The sequence below is a fragment of the Bombus bifarius genome, unplaced genomic scaffold (genome assembly GCF_011952205.1).
Source record: "Bombus bifarius isolate JDL3187 unplaced genomic scaffold, Bbif_JDL3187 scf7180000007978, whole genome shotgun sequence".
In the NCBI taxonomy this organism is placed as follows: domain Eukaryota; kingdom Metazoa; phylum Arthropoda; class Insecta; order Hymenoptera; family Apidae; genus Bombus; species Bombus bifarius.
This window is the reverse complement of record NW_022884363.1, coordinates 2,529,847-2,555,045: the sequence shown is the minus strand read 5'-3', so window position 1 is coordinate 2,555,045 and position 25,199 is coordinate 2,529,847. Positions and strand designations below refer to the sequence as shown.

General features: G+C 27.6%; 6 protein-coding genes and 1 non-coding gene across 9 annotated transcripts; 4 read left to right on the top strand and 3 right to left on the bottom strand.

Annotated features, from left to right (window-relative positions):
* Nucleotides 1–81: 81 nt before the first annotated feature.
* Nucleotides 82–2,740, top strand: LOC117204321 (WD repeat-containing protein 13-like). The gene is made up of 4 exons (XM_033441597.1): nucleotides 82–617; nucleotides 696–1,372; nucleotides 1,578–1,870; nucleotides 1,970–2,740. The coding sequence occupies exons 1-4, from the start codon at nucleotides 545–547 to the stop codon at nucleotides 2,214–2,216; spliced, it is 1,290 nt and encodes a 429-aa protein (XP_033297488.1). The 5' UTR covers nucleotides 82–544; the 3' UTR covers nucleotides 2,217–2,740.
* LOC117204322 (rho-associated protein kinase 2-like) lies at nucleotides 2,507–11,393 on the bottom strand. The gene is made up of 11 exons (XM_033441598.1): nucleotides 10,724–11,393; nucleotides 10,508–10,650; nucleotides 10,384–10,407; nucleotides 6,895–9,900; nucleotides 6,410–6,858; nucleotides 5,408–5,942; nucleotides 5,068–5,328; nucleotides 4,979–4,987; nucleotides 4,739–4,865; nucleotides 4,553–4,624; nucleotides 2,507–4,430 (listed from the first exon to the last, which is right to left on the bottom strand). Exons 1-11 carry the CDS (start codon nucleotides 10,815–10,817, stop codon nucleotides 3,901–3,903), a joined length of 5,250 nt encoding a protein of 1,749 aa, XP_033297489.1. The 5' UTR covers nucleotides 10,818–11,393; the 3' UTR covers nucleotides 2,507–3,900.
* Nucleotides 11,394–12,368: 975 nt separating this feature from the next.
* Nucleotides 12,369–12,440, top strand: Trnaq-uug. Its single transcript has one exon. It is a non-coding gene; the product is annotated as a tRNA-Gln (tRNA).
* A 345-nt stretch (nucleotides 12,441–12,785) lies between these two features.
* Nucleotides 12,786–14,664, top strand: LOC117204339 (2-(3-amino-3-carboxypropyl)histidine synthase subunit 1). The gene is made up of 4 exons (XM_033441627.1): nucleotides 12,786–13,375; nucleotides 13,522–13,829; nucleotides 13,936–14,319; nucleotides 14,404–14,664. Exons 1-4 carry the CDS (start codon nucleotides 13,063–13,065, stop codon nucleotides 14,632–14,634), a joined length of 1,236 nt encoding a protein of 411 aa, XP_033297518.1. The 5' UTR covers nucleotides 12,786–13,062; the 3' UTR covers nucleotides 14,635–14,664.
* Nucleotides 14,665–15,162: 498 nt separating this feature from the next.
* Nucleotides 15,163–16,978, top strand: LOC117204340 (protein dimmed-like). 2 transcript variants are annotated; one of them, XM_033441628.1, is made up of 3 exons: nucleotides 15,163–15,654; nucleotides 15,897–16,135; nucleotides 16,209–16,976. In XM_033441628.1, exons 2-3 carry the CDS (start codon nucleotides 15,911–15,913, stop codon nucleotides 16,440–16,442), a joined length of 459 nt encoding a protein of 152 aa, XP_033297519.1. In that variant the 5' UTR covers nucleotides 15,163–15,654; nucleotides 15,897–15,910; the 3' UTR covers nucleotides 16,443–16,976. The 2 variants fall into 2 exon arrangements, with proteins under 2 accessions (XP_033297519.1, XP_033297520.1); XM_033441629.1 differs by lacking the exon at nucleotides 15,163–15,654 and having other exon boundaries at nucleotides 15,878–16,135; nucleotides 16,209–16,978.
* Nucleotides 16,979–17,169: 191 nt separating this feature from the next.
* LOC117204338 (DNA polymerase delta subunit 2-like) lies at nucleotides 17,170–19,195 on the bottom strand. Of its 2 annotated transcripts, none has more exons than XM_033441626.1 (6): nucleotides 18,945–19,195; nucleotides 18,566–18,801; nucleotides 18,185–18,401; nucleotides 17,890–18,124; nucleotides 17,533–17,825; nucleotides 17,170–17,451 (listed from the first exon to the last, which is right to left on the bottom strand). In XM_033441626.1, exons 1-6 carry the CDS (start codon nucleotides 19,111–19,113, stop codon nucleotides 17,333–17,335), a joined length of 1,269 nt encoding a protein of 422 aa, XP_033297517.1. In that variant the 5' UTR covers nucleotides 19,114–19,195; the 3' UTR covers nucleotides 17,170–17,332. The 2 variants fall into 2 exon arrangements, with proteins under 2 accessions (XP_033297517.1, XP_033297516.1); XM_033441625.1 differs by having other exon boundaries at nucleotides 18,566–18,870; nucleotides 18,945–19,194.
* Nucleotides 19,196–19,618: 423 nt separating this feature from the next.
* Nucleotides 19,619–25,164, bottom strand: LOC117204341 (triokinase/FMN cyclase). The gene is made up of 17 exons (XM_033441630.1): nucleotides 24,813–25,164; nucleotides 24,585–24,747; nucleotides 24,233–24,511; nucleotides 23,977–24,165; nucleotides 23,658–23,899; nucleotides 23,532–23,573; nucleotides 23,264–23,467; nucleotides 23,077–23,199; nucleotides 22,744–23,001; nucleotides 22,590–22,651; nucleotides 21,601–21,750; nucleotides 21,368–21,473; nucleotides 20,949–21,223; nucleotides 20,763–20,875; nucleotides 20,352–20,681; nucleotides 20,037–20,271; nucleotides 19,619–19,957 (listed from the first exon to the last, which is right to left on the bottom strand). The coding sequence occupies exons 1-17, from the start codon at nucleotides 24,987–24,989 to the stop codon at nucleotides 19,816–19,818; spliced, it is 3,090 nt and encodes a 1,029-aa protein (XP_033297521.1). The 5' UTR covers nucleotides 24,990–25,164; the 3' UTR covers nucleotides 19,619–19,815.
* Nucleotides 25,165–25,199: the final 35 nt, after the last annotated feature.

Below are 25,199 nucleotides of genomic sequence, written 5' to 3'. Positions count from 1 at the left end.
TATTATAAACATGTAATTTAAATATATATGCATACATATATGTTCTTATATACGAGTGCTTTATGTAACATATGTATGTATATATAAATGTACATACATATGTCTACCGTGCGTATTTTGTAACGAAGAACAAAAATGAATGATAACGATTCAATCTAACATTTTTAACGACAATATACTTAAAATTCTTATTAATTGCGTTTATATAAATTTTCAATATACTGCAAGTGAGAACGTACGAGTTAATGAAATATTTTTAAAAAATGTTACTTATTAACGTCAATAGACCCAAGAAAATTGGCACAATACGTATGTTTTGCTTCAAGCTATGACTAAACCAAAAAATAAAGAAAAATGCACAAAAGAATAATAAATAAAAACATTTTTAAACATTTGTATTATATATTTTTTTACAAAACATAAATTATTTAATAGGTTAAATGTCCATGTTTATGTAGCGTTTTATCTTATGCAATACTATATTTATTTTAACAAATCAGTACTTGATATTATTTGATTTGTATAAATATATAGAATTGTTACTATGTGGCATCAACAAGTTTTTGCTCTTGATGCTAAATACAATGCACAACGTGTAAATAAATTACCTACTTTAGGTTTGTATATGTATATTTATAATTCAATATATTGTAACATACTAAGATTTACAAATGATTAATATAAGATAATTACAGGAATGCTTTATATTCGTCGTAGAAATCAACTGTTAAAAGAAAAGTTTAGTAAAGATCCAAATATTAGAGAAAATTATATAAAATTAAGAGCAAAACTGTTATTTCTGCGATATGGCGAAAACTTAGAACAAAATAGTTTTAGTAGCTATACAGCTGAAGAAGAGAAATCTGAAATTAAAACAAAACTTTATAATATACAACGAAAATCAATTGCAGAAAGTTTTGCCTTTGATGGAATGCATCATGTTTTTGATCAACACAATGCACCTGTAATGATGCTTAAGTTTGCAAATAATGATAGATCAAAGTTATGTTGTGCATCATTAGATGGATTATTATCGATATGTGATGCTATCAGTACTCCTCCAAAAGTGATAGCTTTATTGGAAGGACATAAAAAAGGTGTCACTGCATTAGACTGGAGTATTAGTAATGACCTTATAGTTTCATCTTCTCTAGATGGTACAATAAGACTTTGGAATGTCCTGAATCCAGAAAATAATCCAACTTGTTTACGAGTGGTTAATGATCAACAGCGAGCAGAAGTTTTATGCTGTGGATTTATACCCGTAAATAATAATTTGATTGTTGCTGGTAATTCTCAAGGACTAGTACAGATTTTGAATATATCTACTGGTATATATACTCGCAATGGATCTTGCAAAATTGGTGGAAAAGTTAGTATTCTTTAATCTTTCTTAATGATAAATGTTTATGTTAAAATTAATTATAATTCATTTTAATTCTTATAATAACCTGCCATTTTCTTAATTTTTTATTATTATTTTTTTAATGAGTTCTATGAGAATACTGTTTGTTCTCACTTTTTAAAAATTTATTTAAAAAATAATATTAAATAAAAAGAGAAGTATTCTATTTCAGATTCTGTCATTAACTTGTGAGGGTAGCGGTGGTTCCATAATATGGGTTGGAAATGATAGAGGAATTATTATGTCATTTCAATTGGAATCAGGATCAGGACGATTAACGAAATTAAAGAGAGTACAAGAAATTGGTGGAATGATAAGTAGTCTTTCTTGGCGTTCATGGCTTTCAAAAGATGCTCCATGGCCAGCACTTTTAGTGAGCAGTGCTTGTAATGTAGTATTATTGTATCATATTATTGACAATCAAGGTTCTTTATCTCTGTGGACAAAATATCCAATAAAACACAAGTAAGTTGTTTGAATATTATTACAAGCATAAACGTTTCTTTAATACGAAAAATCTATAAAATTATAACAATAAAATGTAATTCATAAATTTGTTAACAGACAATACCTTGTGAGGTCTACTTTTTGCCCACAAATGGAAACATGTTTAATAGCCACTGGTTCTGAAGATGGTACAATACATTTATTGGATTCAGCAAGAAAAGGCAAAGCAGCAAAAATCAACCGACTTGAAGGTCATGCAACACCGACAATTGCTTTATCTTTTAATTATGATGAATCTCTTCTTGCATCTGCGGATTATCAAGGACTTATTATTTTATGGCGTAATCGTCAACGTCATATATAAACTTTTAATAATGTACAAACATAAAATAATATTATACAAACATTTTATAAAACTAATTACTATAAGTAAAATATTTATAATAAAATTTTAAATGTTCTTTATCTGTCTTGGAACTTGAGCAAATTAATTATATCATCTGTATTTTATCCAATACTATATTAAATTTTTATGATTTTCTGTAGAAATAAACTAAAATTAGTGAAGTTAATCAAAATACACGAAACTAAAATATTTCGTACGTAAATGTGTATGTTATAACGGTATAGGAAATAATAACAATGAAACACATATTCTGTTTAAATCAATGTCTGCTTTGTATAACAATATATTAATCGTTCTCTATTAATATCCTATGTATTATAATGAGCATGGAGTTAGCATTATCAATAGTGATAATAGTAATAGTAATTGTAATGGTAGTAAAACTGCATAATAATCGCAGTGCTATTAATAGTAGTTATAACATGTACGTTTTCGATTTCACATATGTTAATGAAATTATATATCGGTGCAAATATCAAGTATATTGGTATTATTTGTATTTTTTAATATTTTTTATTAATCTAATCTATTCTGCCGCTATATTATGATTTACTTTTGTTGTAGCAACATTGGAAACTTTGAAAGATATTTCCCAAAAATTGTATAATATTAATAATTAACAGTTACTAACATATCTTTGTTGGTTTTCACTTTTATATTCAAATAAATATTTGCATATTGTGAATTTAATAGTTAATACCATATTCATAATAAACAATCTTTTTCTTGTGCACTTATGTCTCACGCAATATTATTCTTCTGTAAAAAATTATCTAAATATTAAAAATGGTTAAAAAAGCTATGAGAGGTGCTCAAAAATATTTAAAAGTATGGAAAATAGTATGCAGGAAAGTACGGCAGCATATTTTCTGTGCTACTTCATCTGCAGTTTTACTAATTTGATTCATCAAATTAATTGAAATAAAAGTGCACAAATTGTGCCCATCACAGTTCTAGTAAAAATAACAGTACAACGTACATTTAAAAAGAATTATTTGTGAATCAGTTACTGTACACGTTTAGCTAAAGGTTGAGACTTAATTATAGTACCGTCCCTCGATTGACACTATAATACTTTTAGAGTAGAGAGCTGTTTTTTACTAATATAATTTTAATATAATACCAAGAAAGATACCGTATTTAAAGATAACAATAATTAAAAATCAATATGAATAATTATCATATATCATCAATGAAAGTAATAACATTAACTTACACAAATTTTACTTTTTTCATAACGATTACGTACTGAACAACTTTTAATAAATATTTACAGATATGAAATGAAATTATTCGTTAGTTTTGATGTAGCTTTTAAAAATCGATTGTCTGCTATTTGATTCAATTAATATTTACGTTTCTTTATCGTCACATGAAGCTAATTGTATAAAAAATTATATCAGTATTAAGCTCTATTTATGTTAATGTTTCTATACAACAAACAAAAATTTAATATAATACTATAGACAATCGATTGAATCTCAGCCACAATAAAAATTTGCTACATCTTATGTACAATAATTCGAGATTCATTTAATAGTGAAATCGTTGAGTAATCACTATACTTTTGCAACGAAATTAGTTCGGACGGACTTCAGCTAAATTATTTCTTTTAACATTTTACTAACGTCTTCGAAACACATTAGTTCTGAGTCAAAACACTACACTTGTCAATAGGCTCAATTTTTTCTTGACTATCACATTGGGCACTTTTTGAAGAAGTCGGATCAAGACTCTTTTTTTGTTGAATGTCTTTGGGAGGCACCGTTGGTAACGTATTGTAATTCAAGGAGTTTGATAGAATATGTTGGTCCTGTGTAAAGTCTATACTTTGCAAGAATTCTGACATGTTTTCTTTATCATGCAACTGTTCTACATTATCCTCTTTTGTTTGTTTATTAGAAACAAAGGGTGAGCCAGTTGTAGATAAATTCAATTTTAAACGATCTCTAGTATGCCTTAATTCTCCTAATTGATATTGTTGACTTTGACTACAATCATTTAACAAGTCTATTCCGTTTTGTGGTACTCCTTGTTCATCACCATCTATTTCGTCTCGTTCTTCAATCACTGATGTAGACGCACCAGGAAAGAATTGACTAACATATTTACTCTCGCTAGTTTGAAATTGAAACGGACGATTTGAACTGCTCACAAAAAACTCTTCGTGTCCTATAACCAAAATAAGTTTGATGATATAAGGTAAAATATAAATTCATAAATATTTTACATATGTTATATTAACTAAATAAAAAAAAATATATATATATAATGCATATAATACCAGACCATACCAGTATGATTGGTATCATCATAATCAAGGGGATACAGATCTAATCGTGGTTCGTCTATCATTTCCTCCCAATCTAAAATTAGAGAAAAGTTATATACGTCATAGATAATTTTCCAATTATTTTCTTATATATGAATTTCCAATTTCTAATATAATTTATTTGTACTTTAAAATATTTAAAATTTACCACTATATGAAGTTGGCTCCCAAGTAGTGGTTGGTTCTCCTTGAGTTTCTGTAGCCAGTGTTTCCTTCGGGTATTCGTATACACAGTGATAGCGCTGTTTCTTAAACCACACACTCTTTTTTTGATCCTGAATAGACCATACATTATAAATCTAATAAAATTTATATTACATTATATAAATGTAATCTAATATACGTAATATACATATAAAGAAAATATTGCTAAATAAGGAATACCTACCAATTCATCCTAGCAGCAAAAGCAAATATAGAAAGATATAAATATTTACATTATATTTAAACAACTGTATAGTAAGTTATAAAACTTACACTAGATTTTAATGTTTTATCTGGAGATCTTAGTGCAGAACGATGAGGCGCTAATGTTGCATTCCAAGCTGATGGTGTAAATTCTTCTTCTTCCTCTTCTTCTTCTTCTTCTCCTCCTTCTTCTCCACCTTCTTCCTCTTCATCCTCCCCTTCTTCTTCTGCATCCATTTCATCTTCGATATCAGCATCTAGTATTTCTCCTTCATTATTACTTAAACAACTTCGAATTTGCACTTGCTCGACATGCGGTTCATTATACCTCTGTAAAACAATATGAAATTATTACATATATAAAAAATAAATTCATATATATTTGATTATTTATTTATAATGCACCTACTTTCCATACAAATTCACCAGAGCTGGAGCTATTATTTTCATCTTCTTCTTCGTCATCTTCCTCCTCTTCTTCTTCATCATCTTCATCCTGACTAACCCACCCATGCTCTGTTCCAAAACTTGTTGACATTAAATCATCTTCTAATGGTAAAGGTAATGGCAATGGAAAAGATGAAGGCAATTGTTGCCATTTAGTTTCCTCCTCTGGACTTGGTAAAGGTGCTCCACCACTCGCCATCATAATGTGCGACTTATCATCACGAGAACGAACTACCGAACAATTATAATCCAGATTTTCTTCTTCAGATAAGTCTCCATTGGTTGTATCTCGTTCATCATCTTGTAGTTTTTCTCCTAGTCCTTCTAACAAAATCATTTTATTTGTTCGAGTATCAACTAATAATACATCATCCGAAGTAACAGATTCTTTTGAAGCGATTGATGTATCCCTAGAATTTGATATTAAAGACTCCGAGGTAAGAGTACTTTCACGTTCTTCTTGGATTGGACTAAGTGGTGAATCATATACGTTATACCTAAATATAATAATAGACTTTTAAGTTTGGTTTTAAATAATAAATAAATTATAATCATTATTAACCCTTTGCGGACTACCGCTGCATATATGCGTTCTGCGTAAGAAATCAATTTGGCTGAGGAACTCATATACGCGTTTGGCGAAAACAACTGATAAAGCCGAATGACTCATATATGTGTCGCTATGGGCGAGAAACTCATATATGCATTCGGAGAAAACAAATGATAGAACCAAAAGACTCATATGTGTGTCATTCTATTTATCCTGTGGAGAATCTGTGCATGTACATATGTCTAAAATTTGACATCTATGAACGAAAAGCGTGTCTAAGCAGAAATGTGCGCTGGTAATTTTAAATAACTATCGTGGCAGCAGCTGGGCCCCACGGTACGGTTGATTACGAATCGTCCCGTCCGCAAAGGGTTAAATAATTTTGTATTATATTGTTGGAAAATAAAACAGTACCTTATTGAAATACCCACTCCTCCACTACCTTGATTAGAAGATTCTTCACTATCATCATCGTCCCAATGTTTACTATCTATATCACTAGATATAGATGGATTATCATCATCGTGAGCTTCTAATGGTTCTACAACAGACATCTGAGCACAAGGTAATTTCTCTCTAAGTTCATTTCGAATTGCTGTTACAAACTCTTCTTCTATATCAAATGATACATAAGAATTATCACTACGTAAACTCATTGTAGAACTATCTTCATCTTCAATTTCATTTTCATTTATTTTGTCTATTTCTTTTTCATTGTCACTTTCATATATCTTTTCTATTTCTTTTTCATTTTCAATTTTATTTCTAGTTTCTCTTTCATCATTATTTTCAATATTATTTTCATGTTTATTTCTATTTTCATTTTCTTTATCATTTTTACTTTCAATTTGATTTTTATTTTTCTTATCATTTTCATCTTCAAATTTATTTGAATTTACATTTTCATTTTCTTCTCTATTTTTAATATCATTTTCGTATTTGCTTTTATTTTCAATTTTATTTTTGTCCTCATGTTCATTTGCATTAATAATTACATTATCATTGTCATTACTAATTCCAATTTCATTTCTATTTTTAATCTCAATTTCACTTTCGCCCTTATTTTGTAAATATTGTTTTAATTCACCTTGTTCTTTGAGATACTTAATATCTGTTTGTATATTATGTTGCTCCAAATCTGTTTCTTGAGAAGAAAAATTGGTATCACTTAAATGTTTTAATTCCATATTTTTCTTAATATCAATCACATTTTCTGCCTGTATTTCTTGTTTATCTTCTGATACTAATTTTATGTCAGTTTCTACTAAACTAATATTAGGGGTACAATTTTCATTATTCTCTATTTCAACTACAGTATCTATAGTATGAATAGAATCAGATTCATCTTCATTTGTACAAAGAATTTTATTTTCTGTATAATTAATTGAAGTTAAGTTTTCTGTCATTTTTCCAGAATCAGGAAGTGTTGCATAGTACTCTGCATCAAGAATAGTATCAAGTTCAAATAAGATTTGTAACTGTTCTTCTTCAGTATATATTGGTATATTCGCTGTAGAATCATTAGTAGAGGTGGAAGGAATTAAAGCATAAACATTCTCTTCTTCTTCACAGGATTCTTTATCTCTAAATCCAGAATCAGAACTTTGCTCATCATCAGGTGTAGATAATTGTTTTCTTTCTTCTTCATCTTCATTTGGTAAACATCTTCGGTTTATGTCTATATCTTCTTCATTAGAAAATTTATCACTTGCATTATACATAGAGTGTTTCTGAGATTGTAAAGTATCTGGTGTAGATTCAATAGTTACAGTTAATTTTGGTGTGGTATTATTTTCTTGTTTAGACGAAGATTCTATATATTCATTAAATTCACCTTCATCCAAGAAACCAGGTACTTTCTTTTCTAAAGCAGAATCCAATGCATGATTCCAAAGTGCAACATCAACTAAATTGCTTTCATCAGTCCCAAAACTAACTGAGAAATTATTAGGAAAACAAATATTGTCGCTGTTTTCATACTTAAATGGATCATTAGATTGAGATTTATTGTTTTCTTCTAACATTTCGCAAGAAGGTGTATCATCAGGTACATAACGTAGAAGAGGAAAATTAGGATCCCCCTTTGACAGAAGTCTTAATACATGTTTTTCACTGCATGCTTCTGTACTTGCACTTGCAACAGATCTAGTGTCAGATGCTTGATCATTTAAAGATAATCTCAAAATCGGAGTTTGAGTTTGATCCATAGTTAATGTCAGTAATTTTGGCCTTTCTGAAATGTCTAACATCCTGATTTTATTACAAGTATTATTTGGCAAAGGATCTCGTAATTTTCTTAACGCTTCGTCAAATTCATCTGCATGAATGCTATGTCTAAGATCGCTATCACTGCCGGTAGCGGGCAATTTCTTTTTCCCATATTTTTCTGACATTTGAGCTCCCATTGATAATTCTGCATCAGAATCAAAATCGATATGTACAAGTACCATTAAGTCAGTAACAGATTTAGATTTTTGTTTCACTTTTTCAGTGTAAACTCCTTGTTCAATTCGTCCTTTCCAACTTTCTTCTTCAGTTTCAGAACTAGATTCATGATGAATAATATTTTTAAAATTTGGTACGTTTTTTACTAGTTCACCAGGTCCGAGCCGAAATGACGACTGTCGAGGTGTATCGTCGACAATAGTGGTCCAATAATCTGAATCTATACTTCCTCGAAGATCTTGTAAACTAGCACTTCGAACATGTTTAGTGTTAACTCGCAAATTCTCCCACCTTTGTTCAAAATCCAAATATTCTGTATATTCATTTAAAAGAAGTTGCTTTACCTCATCCAAATTTGGTCTTTTCTGTGGATTTAAATTCAAACATAAATGAATTGCTTGATATATATTTGATGGACAATTTTCTAGGTATGTTTGCAATACTTGTATACCATTTGATAAAAGATCAGTTCTTAAAGGTAAGAGCATTTGAATTACTTGTTCATCACTCTTATCGTGGTATGGTCTATTTCCCCATGTAATAATTTCCCAAAGAAAGATAGCATAACTCCACATATTTGCTTGAGATGTAATTTCTCTAGTTTCGATAGTAGTATCAGTACATTCTACACTTTCTGGTGCTGACCATCTAATAGGTAATGCGCGATCTCCAACTACATAATAATCTTCAGGGTATTTCTCTACACCAGTTCCATAATCTCCTAATTTTGCTGATAGGTCTGATGCTACTAAACAATTTCTGGCAGATAAATCTGTATGTACAAATCCATGACTATGCATATGTTTCAATCCAGCAGCAATATCTAGTGCCATCCGAATTGGGATGTTTTCTTTATTAAGTGCTTCTTGAGATTTTTTATCATGATTTGATAATAAAAAACCTTTGAGGTCACCTACTGAACATGACTCAAATAGTAATAGATACGGATCAGTTTCTAAACAAAATCCTAATAAAGTTAAGATATTTTGATGATGTAGCTTCAAATATGGAGTAGCCTCTCCAAGAAACCAGGCTTTTTCCTTCATAGTAGCTTCTTCCGTAAGAATTCTCACAATAACACCACCATTTTTAGAAGTTCTCCTGTGTCCTTCTAAATCTGCACGACCTTCAACAACTTTTCCAAACCAACCATGACCTATCTCTCTTAAATACTTCAATTTTTCTCTGGGTACACATAAGTCCTGTGCATCAAACCACTCGTGACAATGTTCTGGGAGAGTATTAGAATCAGAATCATGTTCTTCAAAAAAAGATGTTGATAAAGGTAATGGTTTAGGTTTTGTAGTATTTCTAGGTCCAGATATAATATGTTCTACAGGCAAAGGTTCAAACTGTACTCTCTCTGAAGCAACTAACACATGTGGAACATTCAATTCTAAACCTTCGAGAGAATGTTCAAATACTGATTCCTGACCAATATTGTTCCCATCTTTGAATTCCTATAACATAAAACCACAATTATAGTTTCTAAATCTTTTCATAAAAAATTAAAATATATTAAATTATATTACATACTACAATTACTTGCAAATAATACACATGCAGCTATACCTAAATATTGAAAGAAAAATAACAGACATGATACATTTATTACTTTCTTTATATATAAAATAACATGATTGTTTTACAATATATTTAAATGTAATGAATATTAATGATTTTTTCTACATTCATAAATAGAAAGCTTTTGTAAAAATTATATAAACTGTTATAATTTTATGATCAACAATATATCTGAACATGTAGAATAAACAAATAGTATTTAATGCTAAAACAATCTTTTGTTTAAATTCACATTGCTATCATGCTTTGAATACTTAAATAGAAGGGATTAATTACAACTCTTGTTGATTCTAATATGATTTTCTAATAAAACTATATTTAAATTTTGTCATTCAAAAAATTTGTAGCATTAATTTTACCTGATTGCACTTTCCTGTTTTGTCCTACAATTAGTAACATATAAGTCATTATTCTTAGACAATAAGTAACCTCGGTAAGGAATTTCATTTGTTATAAATAACAAAATAAATGACAATAAATTACCTGAAATCCCTTAGGTCTCCTAGGTCTTCGACAACAAAGACAACCAACTAAGGTAAATGCTGTAGCAGTAACGCTTAAAAGACCAAGGATATATTGTATCCAGTATCGTTCCCATTTTGATGTGGCATAGGAGTATGGCAAATCTATTGTAAGCAAAATAACCTCTCATTAGCAACATGTTATCAAAATAAATATTCAAATATGCAATTAACGTACCTGTCCGTATAGAAGATGATACAGGATAGGCTGTAAGTGTCGGAAGACCCGCCCAAAACAGCCAACATATCCAACATAATATGATATTCAGCATCGCGCATTGAAACTCTTCAATGGTGTGATCGCGATCTATTTAAGTCATTCTTAAAAAATGTATTACTTCTTGAAAAAATGCATGACTGCAAAAGCTGAGAAAATCTAGTAGATCGTAACACGTTCTAATTTTACGACACACATATCACAACTATCTGTAATCTCATATTTTTGATGTCTACAATCTATTGGAAACTAGCTTCGGTATAGAATGTTGTTAAATAACTTTGTCACAGCGATGATGAAGTGTTGCAATAGTATGTAAAATAGAAATACACTTTTCTTAGGGAAACCACCTGGGCCAAGCATGATACGTATCGTAAACCGAATACAATACAATCGGCTACGGTCCGGTTAAAAGGTAGGTGTAAAATCACCACGCTTGCCAAACCCAGTTCTATTCTTGCCCCTCTATTCTATCTATTGCTTTATTGCTCTCTTTCTATCTCCAATGCTACACACTAATATGAATGTATTCTGACTAAACGATCGCCCTAAGTTGTAACATTTTGATTAGTGCAATATTATGTGTATGTTTGACTATTTAATAAATTGTTACAACGATTAAATAATACTTTTTTATTTCTACTATCATACATATGTTGTAGCAGTATATAATGTACATAATAGATTTAATGGTAATTAAATACAACATATATATATATATATATATATATTAAATGTTGTATTTAACCATTGTATGTTGTATATAATGTTGTATATCAACCATTAAATGTTGTATTTAATGGCAATTACAAATATAACATATAATGTTTTATTTGATCGCAATTAAATACAACAAAATTTTGCAAAAATTACGTCTATAATGTTAGATGTAAAGATTATATGTATAATTTAATCTAATGTAATAAATATGAATAATATAATAGGTGCACAATTAATGCTACCGAATAAATAAAAGATAATTTTAGAAAAATAATACCTTATTCTCTTTTACTCTTTTCCCAAATATTTTTTTGCTAAAATTAGTATTATTTCTAAGTAAAATGTTATTCAAATGTTCTATTATAAAAATAAATTTAAAATAATTCTACTATGTAACAGTATTAGATCTTTTCCCTTGTTCTTTTTCTTACTATTTTCTTAACGTATTCTTTTCATTCTTGACGTACAAGACTTTTATGTAAACAAACTTATGTATATATTTTATAATACGTATCTTATCAAAAATGTTTAATTAAGTTAAATATAACTAGAAAGAGTTTTGTAATTACAAGTTTTTATTAAAAATTTATAAACTGCTAATTTGGAAGATTATGTATTGTATTATGATTACTGTATACAATTACAAGAATTTTTAAATTGAACTATACATATGCATAGAAGTACAACAGGCAACAATAAATAAGTATAATATGTACAGTGACCCATTATATTTCTCTTAATATAATGTAATACGTATAATGAAATATAATTTACAATCCTTTAATTGTTAGTACAACAAACAACTTAACAAAATCATATAATTTAATGTATTAAGATAATTAATTAGACGGTAAAATCTTAAAAAATAAAAACGTTTAGTATAACTGGTCCCATGGTGTAATGGTTAGCACTCTGGACTTTGAATCCAGCGATCCGAGTTCAAATCTCGGTGGGACCTTAAAAACATTTTTTTCTAGTACAATAAAAAATTTATTAAATTTTATTAAAGAAAATAAAAAATTTATATCAAAATTTTGAAGATTCAGTAATACATAAAAATAATAGTTTTATAATAGTTATATGAATAACATATTCATTAATAATTTGTTTTGAAGTAAGTAGTTATGAAAACAAAATATAATATCATTTAATATTCAGAATAATAGTAATTATTATTATTATTATTACTATTATTATATTATTTTTATAAAACTTCTATTTTCTTTTGTTGCAAATTGAACAAGACAAAATATTTTTATTCATAAAGTATACATTTAAAGAAGAGGGCGTCGTTGTCAACTGTCACTTCGAAGTTCATTGCTGGTTCGTTCAATTTAAAAGGTTAGGATAATTTATAACCTTTCGTTTTTAGTTTTTGGATAGAAGAAAATTTTAATAATAGGTAGCGTAAATTTCTATCGAAATGAATAAAGAATAAGCTTGTACATTATGAATTCTATATATTATATACAAAATAAATGAATCATATTCGTATAATATACCCTTATATTAAACATTTTTTAACAGAAACGTAGATATAAATTTTAGGGTTAATAAAATTATTGAAAAAAATTGCAATCATGAGCGAAAAATCTGATTCTGTTGTGATAATTAAAGCGAAACCTGTTCGTAAGGTATTTAAAGCTCCAGTTAAAATAAATAAAATACCTGAAGAAATTTTAAACAATTCATTGTTAAATGCAGCAATTGCTGCGTTACCCTGTAATTACAATTTTGAAATACACAAATCAGTATGGAGAATTAGGGAAGTCAAAGCTAAAAGAGTTGCATTACAAATGCCTGAAGGACTTCTAATGTATGCTACAACTCTAGCTGATATTATTGAAGACTTTACAGATGCAGAAACTATTATAATGGGAGATGTTACTTATGGTAAGGAATTTTATTGTTGTGTATTAATAAAAAGATTATTTAATTGTAGGTTTTCCATGTACTTTTTAATTGCTAAAATACATAATTTAAACGTATATTGTATAAGTATATATAATTCCAAATAAAAACTAATATAATTGATACAGGAGCATGTTGTATAGATGATTATACTGCAAAAGCATTAGGTGCAGATTTTTTAATTCATTATGGCCATTCTTGCTTAATACCAATTGATCAAACTGTTGGTATTAAAGTACTTTATATATTTGTTAACATAAAAATTGATACTTCACATTGTATTGAATGCTTACAAGCTACATTATCAATTACAACAAAAATTGGACTTGTAAGTACTATACAATTTGCTGGCACATTACAAGCAATTGCAATGGAGATGAGAAGAAATGGTTATGAAGTATCTACTCCACAAAGTAAACCATTAAGTCCTGGCGAGGTATTGATATTTGTATATCTTATTAGGCTAGACTCAAATTACATATATATCCTTTTGCGTGTATTGTAATCTTTACATCATAAATAAATCATATTATTGCTTAAAGATTTTAGGTTGTACGGCACCACAGATTCGGTGTGCTGATGTAGTTATCTATGTAGGAGATGGTAGGTTTCACTTAGAAGCAGCAATGATTGCTAATCCAAAATTAAGGGCATTTCGATATGATCCCTATGAGAAGAAATTGACAGAAGAATTTTATGATCACGAACAAATGCTAAAAACTAGATTAGCAGCAATTGAACATGCAAAAGAGATTGGAAAATTTGGATTAATACTTGGTACTTTAGGAAGACAAGGAAATCTTAATGTTTTGAAAAATTTGGAAACTAGAATTAATTTATTGGGAAAGAAAAATGTCATTATATTGCTCTCAGAAATATTTCCAGATAAAATTAAATTATTTAAAGGCGTTGATGCTTTTATACAGGTTGTTTATAAATATAAAATTTGTTCTCTTAATTCTATTTTCATAATTATGATGAATTTATATTGTATGATTCCTATATTACAGATTGCATGTCCACGATTAAGTATAGATTGGGGAACAGCGTTTGAAAAACCTTTTCTCACACCATATGAAGGAGCTGCTGCTTTAAAAATGATAAATTTTAATAATGATAAGCCATATCCTATGGATTTTTATGCTTCAGCTAGTCTTGGGCCATGGACTCCTAATTACAAAGAATCTGAATTAGAAAAACAAACTAACACTTGTTGTGGTAAATGTAAAGATAAAACATAAACAATAAAGATTAATTTATATTTAACTTAATACCATTAGAAGTTTTATTTTTTAAGTATTATTCAAAAAATGGTTAGTAATACTGTTAAGATTTTAATAATTTACAAATGCTTTTTGACCCAATATTACTTTGTTATAAATTCAGTAACAAAGGTAATGATTATTTATTGTTTAGTTTTTAATATATTTTATTTTACATGCAACAAAATTTACATTTAATATATTATATGCAACAAACATATATGATACGTTTAACTGTAATTCACGCTACCTTCACGAGTAGTAGTGTGATTATAGAAATGTCCGCGTGGGCGAATTACGTCATACGCCCACCTGTAGCCGCACATCTATATAGTACCTTTTATGAATGTGAGTAATAAGTGTATGTCGCAAATATAATTTTTACACATTGCCCAAATTTTTCAATCCGAGAATTTACAAACTATTAAAAGATTTATATTTAACATTACTACAGCCGATTACACATATTTTCATAAAATTATAGTTTATAATCTATGTGTTACATCGTAAATAAAAAATTACAATTTCGCAGAATATTATTTAATTTTTACTTTTGTTAGTGCTGCGCTATTACAAGCGACTTAAACAGAAATATTTTCAAATAAATATTATATCGTAAATTAATTTTATATACACAAATGAAAATTTATGAGAAACAAACAATGTTTTACGAAAAAGTTATTAAGAAAAGGTCACAGGGTAGATCGCATAGTTCCCGGGGGTGGAAGGCTGTTTCGGCCGCACCCCGGCATCGCTACGTTAGTCGTCATTCCAACGTGGCTCAACAAGTACACGCGGCAGTGTACAGTTGATTCAAATATTTGAAAATGTACCATATAATATAAGATAACTGTAATCTTGTTTTGCTTCCAAATATATCGAAGAAAAGCGTAACGAGACACTCGCGTTTCAAGAATATTAACAAATTTAGACATATTCATTATCCTTATACTTTATTTCTCCATTGATCTGTTAATAGTGAAACAAAGTATCTTACTTGTAAGTATATAAATAACATTTCAATCTTACATTTAGATATTACAATTTTTTATTTAATTTGTATACTAAAAATATTATTCTTTTCTATAAAAGTAAGGATATTTATTTATCTATACATTGACCTTGAAATATTGTTTGTGAAATAATTAAATATTTAAATTATTTAACATTAACAAGGAATAATAAAAAATAATTAATCAAAGTGTGACTTTATGCTATAAATAATACATGACACTTTTAAGAAGGGAATCTCTGAATGACATCCAAAGTGATGAATAGGAATAACTGGGAGGGAAAATGGCCTAAACAACAAACACGGACTAATAAAACAGTACACAAGAACAGTAAGCGAACTAAAAAATCCGGACTAAAGTTATCAAATTCATCCAAAGGGATAACACCTAGACAAAGAACTCTTAGAAGATTGGAAAGTAATGAGAGAGAAAGAATGAGAATGCATAGTTTAAATGATGCTTTTCAGGTAGATATAACTGTAGTAATTTGTAACAAAAATTATCTATTTGTAGAAAAACATAAATGGTTGTATTTTGTAGTCTTTACGTGAGGTAATTCCACATGTATCAAAGGAAAGACGATTATCCAAAATTGAAACCTTAACATTGGCAAAAAATTATATAGTTGCTCTCACAGATGTGATATGTGCAATGAGAAGTGAAGAAAAAACTATAGATTCACAGTCAGAAGTTTCTCAATCTCAAGAATCATCTAAGAACATAAAGATTTGTCTAAATATGAATATTCCTATTCCTTCAAAATCCCGTAGTTAGGGAAATATCAATATTTATTGGAATAATTATTCATACACGTAAAGAAACAATTCTAAAAACACTGCAGGCCTCAGAAATAATAACAAATATTTTACATTAACAGCAGTATCAAAAAGCTGTTAAATTTTACTTTATGTAAATCTTTCCATTCAAGATTTATCCTCATATATCTGATTAAATAATAGGTCAAAGAATTAATAAATTCATATATAATTCTAATCTCATTTAATTTAGTTTTATTTATATCTTTTAGCAGTATTATTGAAAATACAGTGCCAAAGAATACTATTATTTTCATGAAATAAAGCAGTATTATATTCTAGTAGTTACTATATATATGTTGTGTAGTATTAAGAAATATTAATATGATTATAGCAAAATATTTTATTTAAATTGTTTTGAAATTATGAATTGCATGGTATATTGTTCCATATATTGAATTAAATACTGTTAATATAATAATTAAGAATACTTATAATATATATGTACGAGCATTTAAGAATACTATAAATGTTACCAAATATAAATTATTTATAGAATATATGTTATAATTTGTTATGTGAATATATATTATAGTTTGTTTTTTCATATATTTATGTATAAGTAAAAGGCAAATAAAGATATATTTTACTTATGTACTTATTTTCATGTTCTTTTCCTTTTCATCTCTATAAGTAAAGATTACATAAAAACATGAAAAAGGTATACAAATAAAATCGTTTCATTAGAAGAATAAATAATATGTTTGCCATGTACAAATTATGGAGAGATTATTTAAGAAAACTGATTATTTTCTTATATGAATATATTATTATATAATGCATTATCTAATGTTACTATATTGCATTGTCCAATGTCATTGTTTTAAAACAATTAAATATTTTAAGAAATTAATTCACAGCAAAGGAAATAGGCCAAGTTTCTAAATCCTGTAAATTAACTAACACACCTGTTTGTGTCTTAGAAAATGTTGGAATACAAATCAATCGTATTGTTTGTCCTTCATCTGCTGTGAATACATATTTTATTTTACCAAGACTATTTCTTCATTATAAATATAGAAATAAGAATGAATAAAGAATATATTTACCTGTGAATAATTTGGTATCATACTTCTCCATATTACCAACAAAATATATATCAGGACATTCTGTTATAATAAATGGATCAATTTTGCTAGATGGATAAGCTGGTATAGTATCTGGTGCAGTTGGAGCATAATGTCGCCAAAGTAACGTACGTTCTAACCACATTAAAGGTGAAATATCAACAAGTCCAGCAACTTTCATGATATCTATAATTGGTTGACCACTGGATCCAGCTACAATGCGAGAGTTTATACTACCAATCCATGGATTAGTAACTCCATAAAAGCTTTTAAACCTATATAATATGAATATTAACAATATTATGATATTCTGTCATATACACATATGTTTTACATTACCTGAAACATTGTGGCAAAATGCATGGATGAAGTGGTTGTTGAGGTAATGTATGACATGTTGGATCAAATTCTCCAGGCATTAATATTATGGGACAACATTGTATGATAGGATGAAGAAAGTTATCCAATTTATGCGTTATGTTTGCAGTCTCTTTAAATATCGCTGCATCATGTGCATTTGTCTCAAAATAATTTTTATAATTGTGGGTCTCCACAGATCCTCTTACACTATTTCCTATGTTAATATTATTGTTATTTATTGCAAATACTATTATTATTAATACACATTAAATACCTGCTATAATAATACACACAATAGATGCCACATCTTTATGAACTTCTTCACAACCAATCATTCCAGTGATCCATTCAAATAATAAATCTGTACTTAACGATTGTAAATTATTTGCTAGATCTAGACCTGAAATTATTAAAATCTTTCCTTGCGTTTCTAGTGGCCGATCAAATATTGATAATTTTGGACAACATCCTGGCAAACACCAATCTATTACCTGGAATCAATACATTTTATAAAAGAAAAAGAGAGCAAAACTCAATCAAATCAAAAAGACAAAATATCAAACTAAATCTAAGTTACAATTTTTACTTTAATTATATTATGTATTTCTTTGTAATTTTAATTATTTTTGTAAATTGTATAAAAGAAGATATTTACTGAAAGTTCACCATCCTTTAGTTCATGTCCCAATACAGCACAAACAATACCAGTAACTACATCTTGAATATTTATATGATTATCAACCAATTTAATACGTAATGTTTCATCTTCCAAGTACAATATATCTTTAAATGATGCATAATTTGCTCTAGCTGGTTGGGTTTGTAATTGAAGTTCGGTACTAAGTTCGCGTAATAACGATGGTTTCAACTCTTGATGTTTGTATAAAGTGCCTATTATAATACAAGTATCATTTTCGTTTCTTTCACTAAGTTGTTCAAGAGTAACTATTTTATTGTTTCCTACAGCAAAATATTAGATATAAAAAAATATAACCTAAAATGATAACAAATGTAATTTATATAAAAATATCTACCCCATTTAATTTTCGCTTTTTGCAAAAGGTAATCTTTTAATGCTTTTAATCTTGCTTTATAAATACTACAATACTGTTGTTCAAAACGTTGTTCAGAAATATTAAACTTTTTAAAGTCTTCGAATATACATGACTTGCGACGATACGTCGGTTGCGGTTGAATTTCCATTTCAGAAAATGCTTTTATTAGATATTTATAACAATACACTGTAGTTTTAGTAAATTGAATATATTACTATATTCACTAAAATTAAATAATCATAAAAATTAAGACACTGAATATAAAAAAGGAATATTAATGCAATTAAGCAATTTAATTTTTTCTTTGAAAGTTATCGATTTTTAATATTTTTATGACATACAACAAATAACATTTCACAAAATGTTGAAGCTATATTCGTTTTCGAGATATTTTTTGAACATTTAAATTGAAATGTGAAGAAATTAAAATTGCTATAAATACAACCTACTAAATAAATTATATTTAATGAAAGGTACGTTACAGTTACATATACATATAAGACATGGGTCGATTATTTATGAAGATAAGCAATTACTTATCAAAAGTGAGTGAAATCTCCATTAAAATTTATTTTGATATCAATTTTATCAAAAAATTTCATGTAAATATTATATGATTTTATAAAACTGGATATCAAATCTTAATTATTAAGTGACGTATGTAAGATAATTTATTTTATACTGATATCAATATTCGTTATGTGTTGACTATATTATAAATAAAAAATTATGCACAACCTTGAATACATAAATATTGTATGAACAAATAAGAGAGAATACACTTTATATATTAAATTAAATATTACCCAATATTCTACATTGTATAAAACATGATAAATTAATTAAATGATTATGCCGGATTTGGTGGCAATCCCATTGACCAAGTATCTAATAATTTTTTATCATGAGGTCCAGCACCTAAACTAAGCATAAGTCCAGAGAGATCACCACTATGACCACGTCCTCGCATGGCATGAACTACTTTGGCAATGCTACAATTATAATAAGAATTCACAGTTAACACAAGAAATATTGTTGAATATTAATATAAAATACACAATATAATTGTACTTTGCCCATTCCTCTTGTAGTGCAGCAAAATGTGCCTTTAAGGTCGAATTTCCAAGTTTCTCATTTTCAAGTGATTTTTCAATTTTTGTTAATAACGTTGGTAACTTTAGTGGCAATGTTCCTGTCCATCTAACAATATGTGAACTTGAATTTTCAACTTTGTGTTCATCAGTAACAATATCTAATCTACATACATTTGCACAAGGTAAAGGAACAGCTACTGACGTGTCAACACCTGAAATTAATGTGATTATTTATAAAATATTTAATAAAATATCTATATCTTAATATCTTTGTAACAAATAATGTACATACCAATAAAGTTACACTTGTTAGGATCCATATATTCTGTCGCTTGAGTCTTAACTCTTCTACATGCACGTGGAATAAGAGAACTAAGTCCATATAAAGATTCCAATCTTTCAATGTTTGGACCTCTTACCAAAATTTGAACGCCCGTTAAACTAGAATATAAAAGTTGTCTAAATTGATCCTTCCCCAGTACAGCTCTCAAATCTTTAAGTATCACTGTAGTAGATTTCCCTGAGACCTCTGAGAATTCAAGTGTTGTTTCTGGTTCATTTGAGTTTAAAGTTAAATTTACAGGTAATTTGGCATTTACTAAAGTAAATCCATCTTCAGTTTCTAAACAGTGAGAAATGCTATTTGATGAAATAAATTCAAGTATATATTCTTTATAAATGTGGTATTTTTTGTGATGCTAACCAATTTGATCCTCCAAATTGTAATTTAATTCATCATCTAATAAGCTCATGGGAAAAATTTCTATGAAATGTCTTGCTCCTGCACTAAGAATCCATACCAGCCACATGTGGATTCTGGTTTAATTGTAATTTATTAATATTCTATTTTGTAAGTATTGAATACTTATCCCATAACTATAAAACAGACCTTATAAAAACATGTTTCTCATTGGTTATATCACTAAAAGTTCTAGGCTGTCTGTTTGAATTATTATATAATCCTGGTCCATTGTTGGCTGTTGATAAACGAACAACTCTTTGTGGACATTCTGCTTCTTCTGCATTGTACTTCTTTTCAGCAAAATCTTGTAATTCTCGAATTACTTCTTTTAAATTATCAACTAAAAAGGGCCACATATTTAACAGAAATTGTTTATCCCTCATGAAAACAATAAAACTGCACCATTTACGAAAACCTCTTGCCTGTAAAAAGAAAAAGAGAATATCTTAATATTGATGAATTACTTTCTAAATTCCTTTCTAAAAATTTAAAATTATAATTAATGACATGGTTTGAATAATTTGTTGTAATAGCTACCAAACATGCTTTTTCGTTGCATAATTCACCTGGGCATCTTTTAATGTAAATGTATGACTTAAAACATGCCCCCTATATTCATCTCCAAAGTAGCAAACACCTTCTTTACCAGGATGTACTTCACAGCTTAGACTCCTTAAAAAATTAAAACATACATATGATTATCAAATTTTAGAGGATTGAGTAATATATAAATTCATGTTATTATATGTATAAAATATATATTTAAAAAATACGAAGGAATATTTCATAATTATTATACCTAAAGCATGCATGCTTTAGCAAGCACCAAATATCTTGAGTTAATGATTGCTGAGCAGAAAGAAATGATGTCCTTGTTTCATGTTCATTACTTAAATATTTCACATTACCAATACTTTGACATCCTTCACATTCATGCTGTCCATCTTCCATAACACTTTGACTTCGTCTTAGTATTTCTTTTGGACCATAGAATTTCAGTTTCTCTGTACTTTGATTATCATAATTACGATATGATTGAGTTGTAAATATCACTTTAGGTCCATGTGATTCACAGAAAATACATAAAGCAATCACAGCATTCATTGTTAATATTACTGTTTTTTTTATATGAGTGTTACAAATTTACTGTTCATATATTTTTATATCCTTATCACTCTTATCATCTTAAACACACACATTATGTATTATGTGTATGTGTGTGTGCGTATAAATAACGCAATATATTCGCAAGATTTAAATAAAATATTTAAATGTTATACATATTTAAGAATTTAGAAAGTTAGAATTATAATTTTAAACATAACCTCTGTTCATAATGTCAGATATAAAATGTATCTAATATAAAAACACAGTGTGAGTGTATTATTTATTAATTTTTAGTTCACGTTTTGAAACAACGAAATTAATTTTTTTCAGCTTTTTCACGTGATAAGACAGAAATGAAGAGAAGCCAAGAACACGTGACATTATGATAGTCTTTTATACATATCTGAACATACATTTATATCATTCGTTTGTATGATGCCTGCTCACGCATACACTCATAGTTTTGATGACCTCGTACATATAAGTAAAAGCAGAAATATATTTATGTAGCATAATGAATCGCTTCATCTAAGGTGTAACATGTAATATCATTAAATATTTATTAATTTCTTTTCTCATGTATTAATATATTTAATATTAATATAACTAATAATACTTATGAGATACTTATTACAAATTTATTATTTTGTATTACGATAAATTAATTTTAATTTAGTGCCTTCATATGCAGCTCTCATCCATATACCTACTGAATGTGCTTGAGGATCAGGATATTTGAGTTCCTGAAATAGATTTTAAATAAATTTTTCTTATTTTAATATATTATTACAAACTAAAATTTGTGAAGTAAACTATAATATTTTATATTTTTTACATGAGAAGATTGTGTATACAAAACATTTGTAGTAAAATTTTCAGCGGCTTTCACAGCTATTCCAAATGCATCAATAGGATCCACATTTCTACTTAATGCATTTTGTAAATCTATCTGTACTGCTGTTAAAGTCGTTAATAGAGTTTGGTCACCTACAGAGGATGCTTTAAATTGTTCAATTGCTTTATTTGCAGTAATTAACACATGTAACCATACATCTACTGTTATCTCTTTATCATTTTCATATTTTGAAAAAGCCTAAAATGTATTATACATTTAAGGAGTTAACCATATATGCAACCGAAAAGTTAAACATAATATATTATATCTTACTTCAGCAATATAGAAAAAAAATAAAAAATATAGCCTTCCTCGTATATCACTCACTGTCTTTTGAATGATATGACTAATTTGTAAAAATGTTATATACAAATTTGTTCCCAATAATTCATTTTTCTGTAAAATTTTTTAATTAAAATTCCATTATGTGTGTTTTTTTAAAACATATTTAATACCCAACCTGAATAGCATTTTGTATAGCTTTAGCTCCACATGCAAGACTTGTACCATAATTTCCATTGCCATATTTTTGATCCATTATATTCAATTGTCTTTCACATGCTATTATTGCTTCACATGCCATTGATATGATTAATAAAAATGTTTGACTAGTTTTATGATTCATTGTTGGTCCTTGTAAATTTAAAATATTCCAGTCCATATTCTACACATTCATTGAGATTTTATTATACTACATCTTCCATAATGCACTAATAGAATGTAATTACCTTATGGTCCTTTTTTAATGTAATTAATTTTGTTTTGTCATGCTAGAAATTAATTTTAGTTTCAAGTTAAAATATAATATAAATTGAAAAATAGAGAAGAAGCTAATTCCATAAATTTTACAATACCTTTTTAGTTTCTATTGCCTCTAAACCTAATGCTACTGGCCAAGTAGATACAAATGTTGGAAAATCTAAATATTTAATTAATATTGTATTGAATGAAAGATTTAATAGACAAATGTGAAAACCATTACTATTTGAATATTTCATAAATTCTTTCATATATATTCTTTTTAGTTTTAATCCATTTATTTCTATTTGTTGCAAAAGTTCTAAGATAAATATGTTTCCTTGTATTTGACCGCAACCTAAGGAATAGAAAATGTTTCAAGGTAACAGGGTTTAAAAGATAAGCAAAATTTTCAAATGTCTAGTTCTTTTATACCAAAGTTACTTATTATAATTGCAACCTCATGACCAATACAAAACTTTTTGGTTTCATGTATATCTGTTTTAGTTTGATTTTGTGATGTTATATTTAATATATCTATCAGTGGTTTGAGTACTTGTTTAACTAAATTTGGAAACATTTCCAATTTATATCCTTTATGAATTATATTTTCAAAATAATTATCTGTAAAATATAATCTTTTCTTTATATTATATTATTAGACAATTTAATTTAAAGAAAATTGTGTAACCTGTTTTTAAAAGTACTATTTCTCCACTATTTGTAATAGAATTACAAAAAGAATAGATCTCATCTAAACATTTTCCTTCTTCTGACATAGCTCCAGCTATTTTACATATAAAAAGTGTAGGTAAAAGATTATGTTCTTTTACACTATTACCAAAATAAAGCATATCACTGCTATTTATTGTTATTAGTCTAACAACATACCCTTTTAGTTCAGCATATAATTTTGCCAAATTAAAGTTTATAGAATATTCTGCATAATTTTCTATAATTAACAATATACCTGTATATATATATTTTATTTAATTATTTAATAATATAAAATAATATCTTATTATATAATTATATCTTATTACCTTCAGTGTAATCAAATCCAACTTCTTCAATAACTCTTAATATATTATCAACAGAAGGTGCAGAAAAGGTATTTCCTAAAACTGCAGCTGTTAACATCCCAGGACCCACAACTCCTGGATATATCAATTCATTTTCAGCTCTGCTACCAGATATTAATTTAACCTATTATTATAATGCCATATAATATCGTAATTAAAATCTTTATTTAATCATGACAAATTACATACCTTCCCAATCATATTTGCATAATCTTTACGTAAGATTGCATTACATTCTTCTAATGCAATTAAACTATTATGTATTTTTGCCATTCCCATAAGACTTTTATTCATTATTGTATCAAAATAGTCATATTCTTGTTCTCTTAATTCACACATCCTTTTGCATAAAAATATTACCTTCATATATTAGTGGAATAAACTTAAATAAATATTTATAATAAATATATTATATTATGTTAAAAATATAACTTATAGTTTTTAAATATTTGCTTTCAATATCTTATATTTGTAAATTGAAAAGGTTATTTAAACAGTTAACCTACCTAATTTGAGGCAAGTACAATTTGATCCCTTATAATAGGCTATATTTTTTTTCTTATTTCTCAAAACATA

What these genes read in the sequence shown, in the direction of transcription:
- LOC117204321 (XM_033441597.1), top strand. Translation starts at nt 545, where the DNA reads ATGTGGCATCAACAAGTTTTTGCTCTTGATGCTAAATACAATGCACAA. An exon ending in AAATAAATTACCTACTTTAG is followed by an intron (nt 618 to 695) that starts GTTTGTATATGT and finishes AGATAATTACAG; the next exon opens with GAATGCTTTATATTCGTCGT. An exon ending in CTTGCAAAATTGGTGGAAAA is followed by an intron (nt 1,373 to 1,577) that starts GTTAGTATTCTT and finishes ATTCTATTTCAG; the next exon opens with ATTCTGTCATTAACTTGTGA.
- LOC117204340 (XM_033441629.1), top strand. Translation starts at nt 15,911, where the DNA reads ATGACATCCAAAGTGATGAATAGGAATAACTGGGAGGGAAAATGGCCT. An exon ending in GTTTAAATGATGCTTTTCAG is followed by an intron (nt 16,136 to 16,208) that starts GTAGATATAACT and finishes TGTATTTTGTAG; the next exon opens with TCTTTACGTGAGGTAATTCC.
- LOC117204339 (XM_033441627.1), top strand. Translation starts at nt 13,063, where the DNA reads ATGAGCGAAAAATCTGATTCTGTTGTGATAATTAAAGCGAAACCTGTT. An exon ending in AATGGGAGATGTTACTTATG is followed by an intron (nt 13,376 to 13,521) that starts GTAAGGAATTTT and finishes TAATTGATACAG; the next exon opens with GAGCATGTTGTATAGATGAT. An exon ending in AACCATTAAGTCCTGGCGAG is followed by an intron (nt 13,830 to 13,935) that starts GTATTGATATTT and finishes TATTGCTTAAAG; the next exon opens with ATTTTAGGTTGTACGGCACC.
- LOC117204322 (XM_033441598.1), bottom strand. Translation starts at nt 10,817, where the DNA reads ATGCTGAATATCATATTATGTTGGATATGTTGGCTGTTTTGGGCGGGT. An exon ending in GGAGACCTAAGGGATTTCAG is followed by an intron (nt 10,408 to 10,507) that starts GTAATTTATTGT and finishes TACTAATTGTAG; the next exon opens with GACAAAACAGGAAAGTGCAA. An exon ending in TGATGATACCAATCATACTG is followed by an intron (nt 4,431 to 4,552) that starts GTATGGTCTGGT and finishes TTTTGGTTATAG; the next exon opens with GACACGAAGAGTTTTTTGTG.
- LOC117204341 (XM_033441630.1), bottom strand. Translation starts at nt 24,989, where the DNA reads ATGAAGGTAATATTTTTATGCAAAAGGATGTGTGAATTAAGAGAACAA. An exon ending in ATGCAAATATGATTGGGAAG is followed by an intron (nt 24,748 to 24,812) that starts GTATGTAATTTG and finishes TTATAATAATAG; the next exon opens with GTTAAATTAATATCTGGTAG. An exon ending in TTACATTAAAAGATGCCCAG is followed by an intron (nt 21,224 to 21,367) that starts GTGAATTATGCA and finishes TTCTTTTTACAG; the next exon opens with GCAAGAGGTTTTCGTAAATG.
- LOC117204338 (XM_033441625.1), bottom strand. Translation starts at nt 19,113, where the DNA reads ATGGAAATTCAACCGCAACCGACGTATCGTCGCAAGTCATGTATATTC. An exon ending in TAAAGGATGGTGAACTTTCA is followed by an intron (nt 18,402 to 18,565) that starts GTAAATATCTTC and finishes TATTGATTCCAG; the next exon opens with GTAATAGATTGGTGTTTGCC. An exon ending in TGTGTGTATTATTATAGCAG is followed by an intron (nt 18,125 to 18,184) that starts GTATTTAATGTG and finishes ATATTAACATAG; the next exon opens with GAAATAGTGTAAGAGGATCT.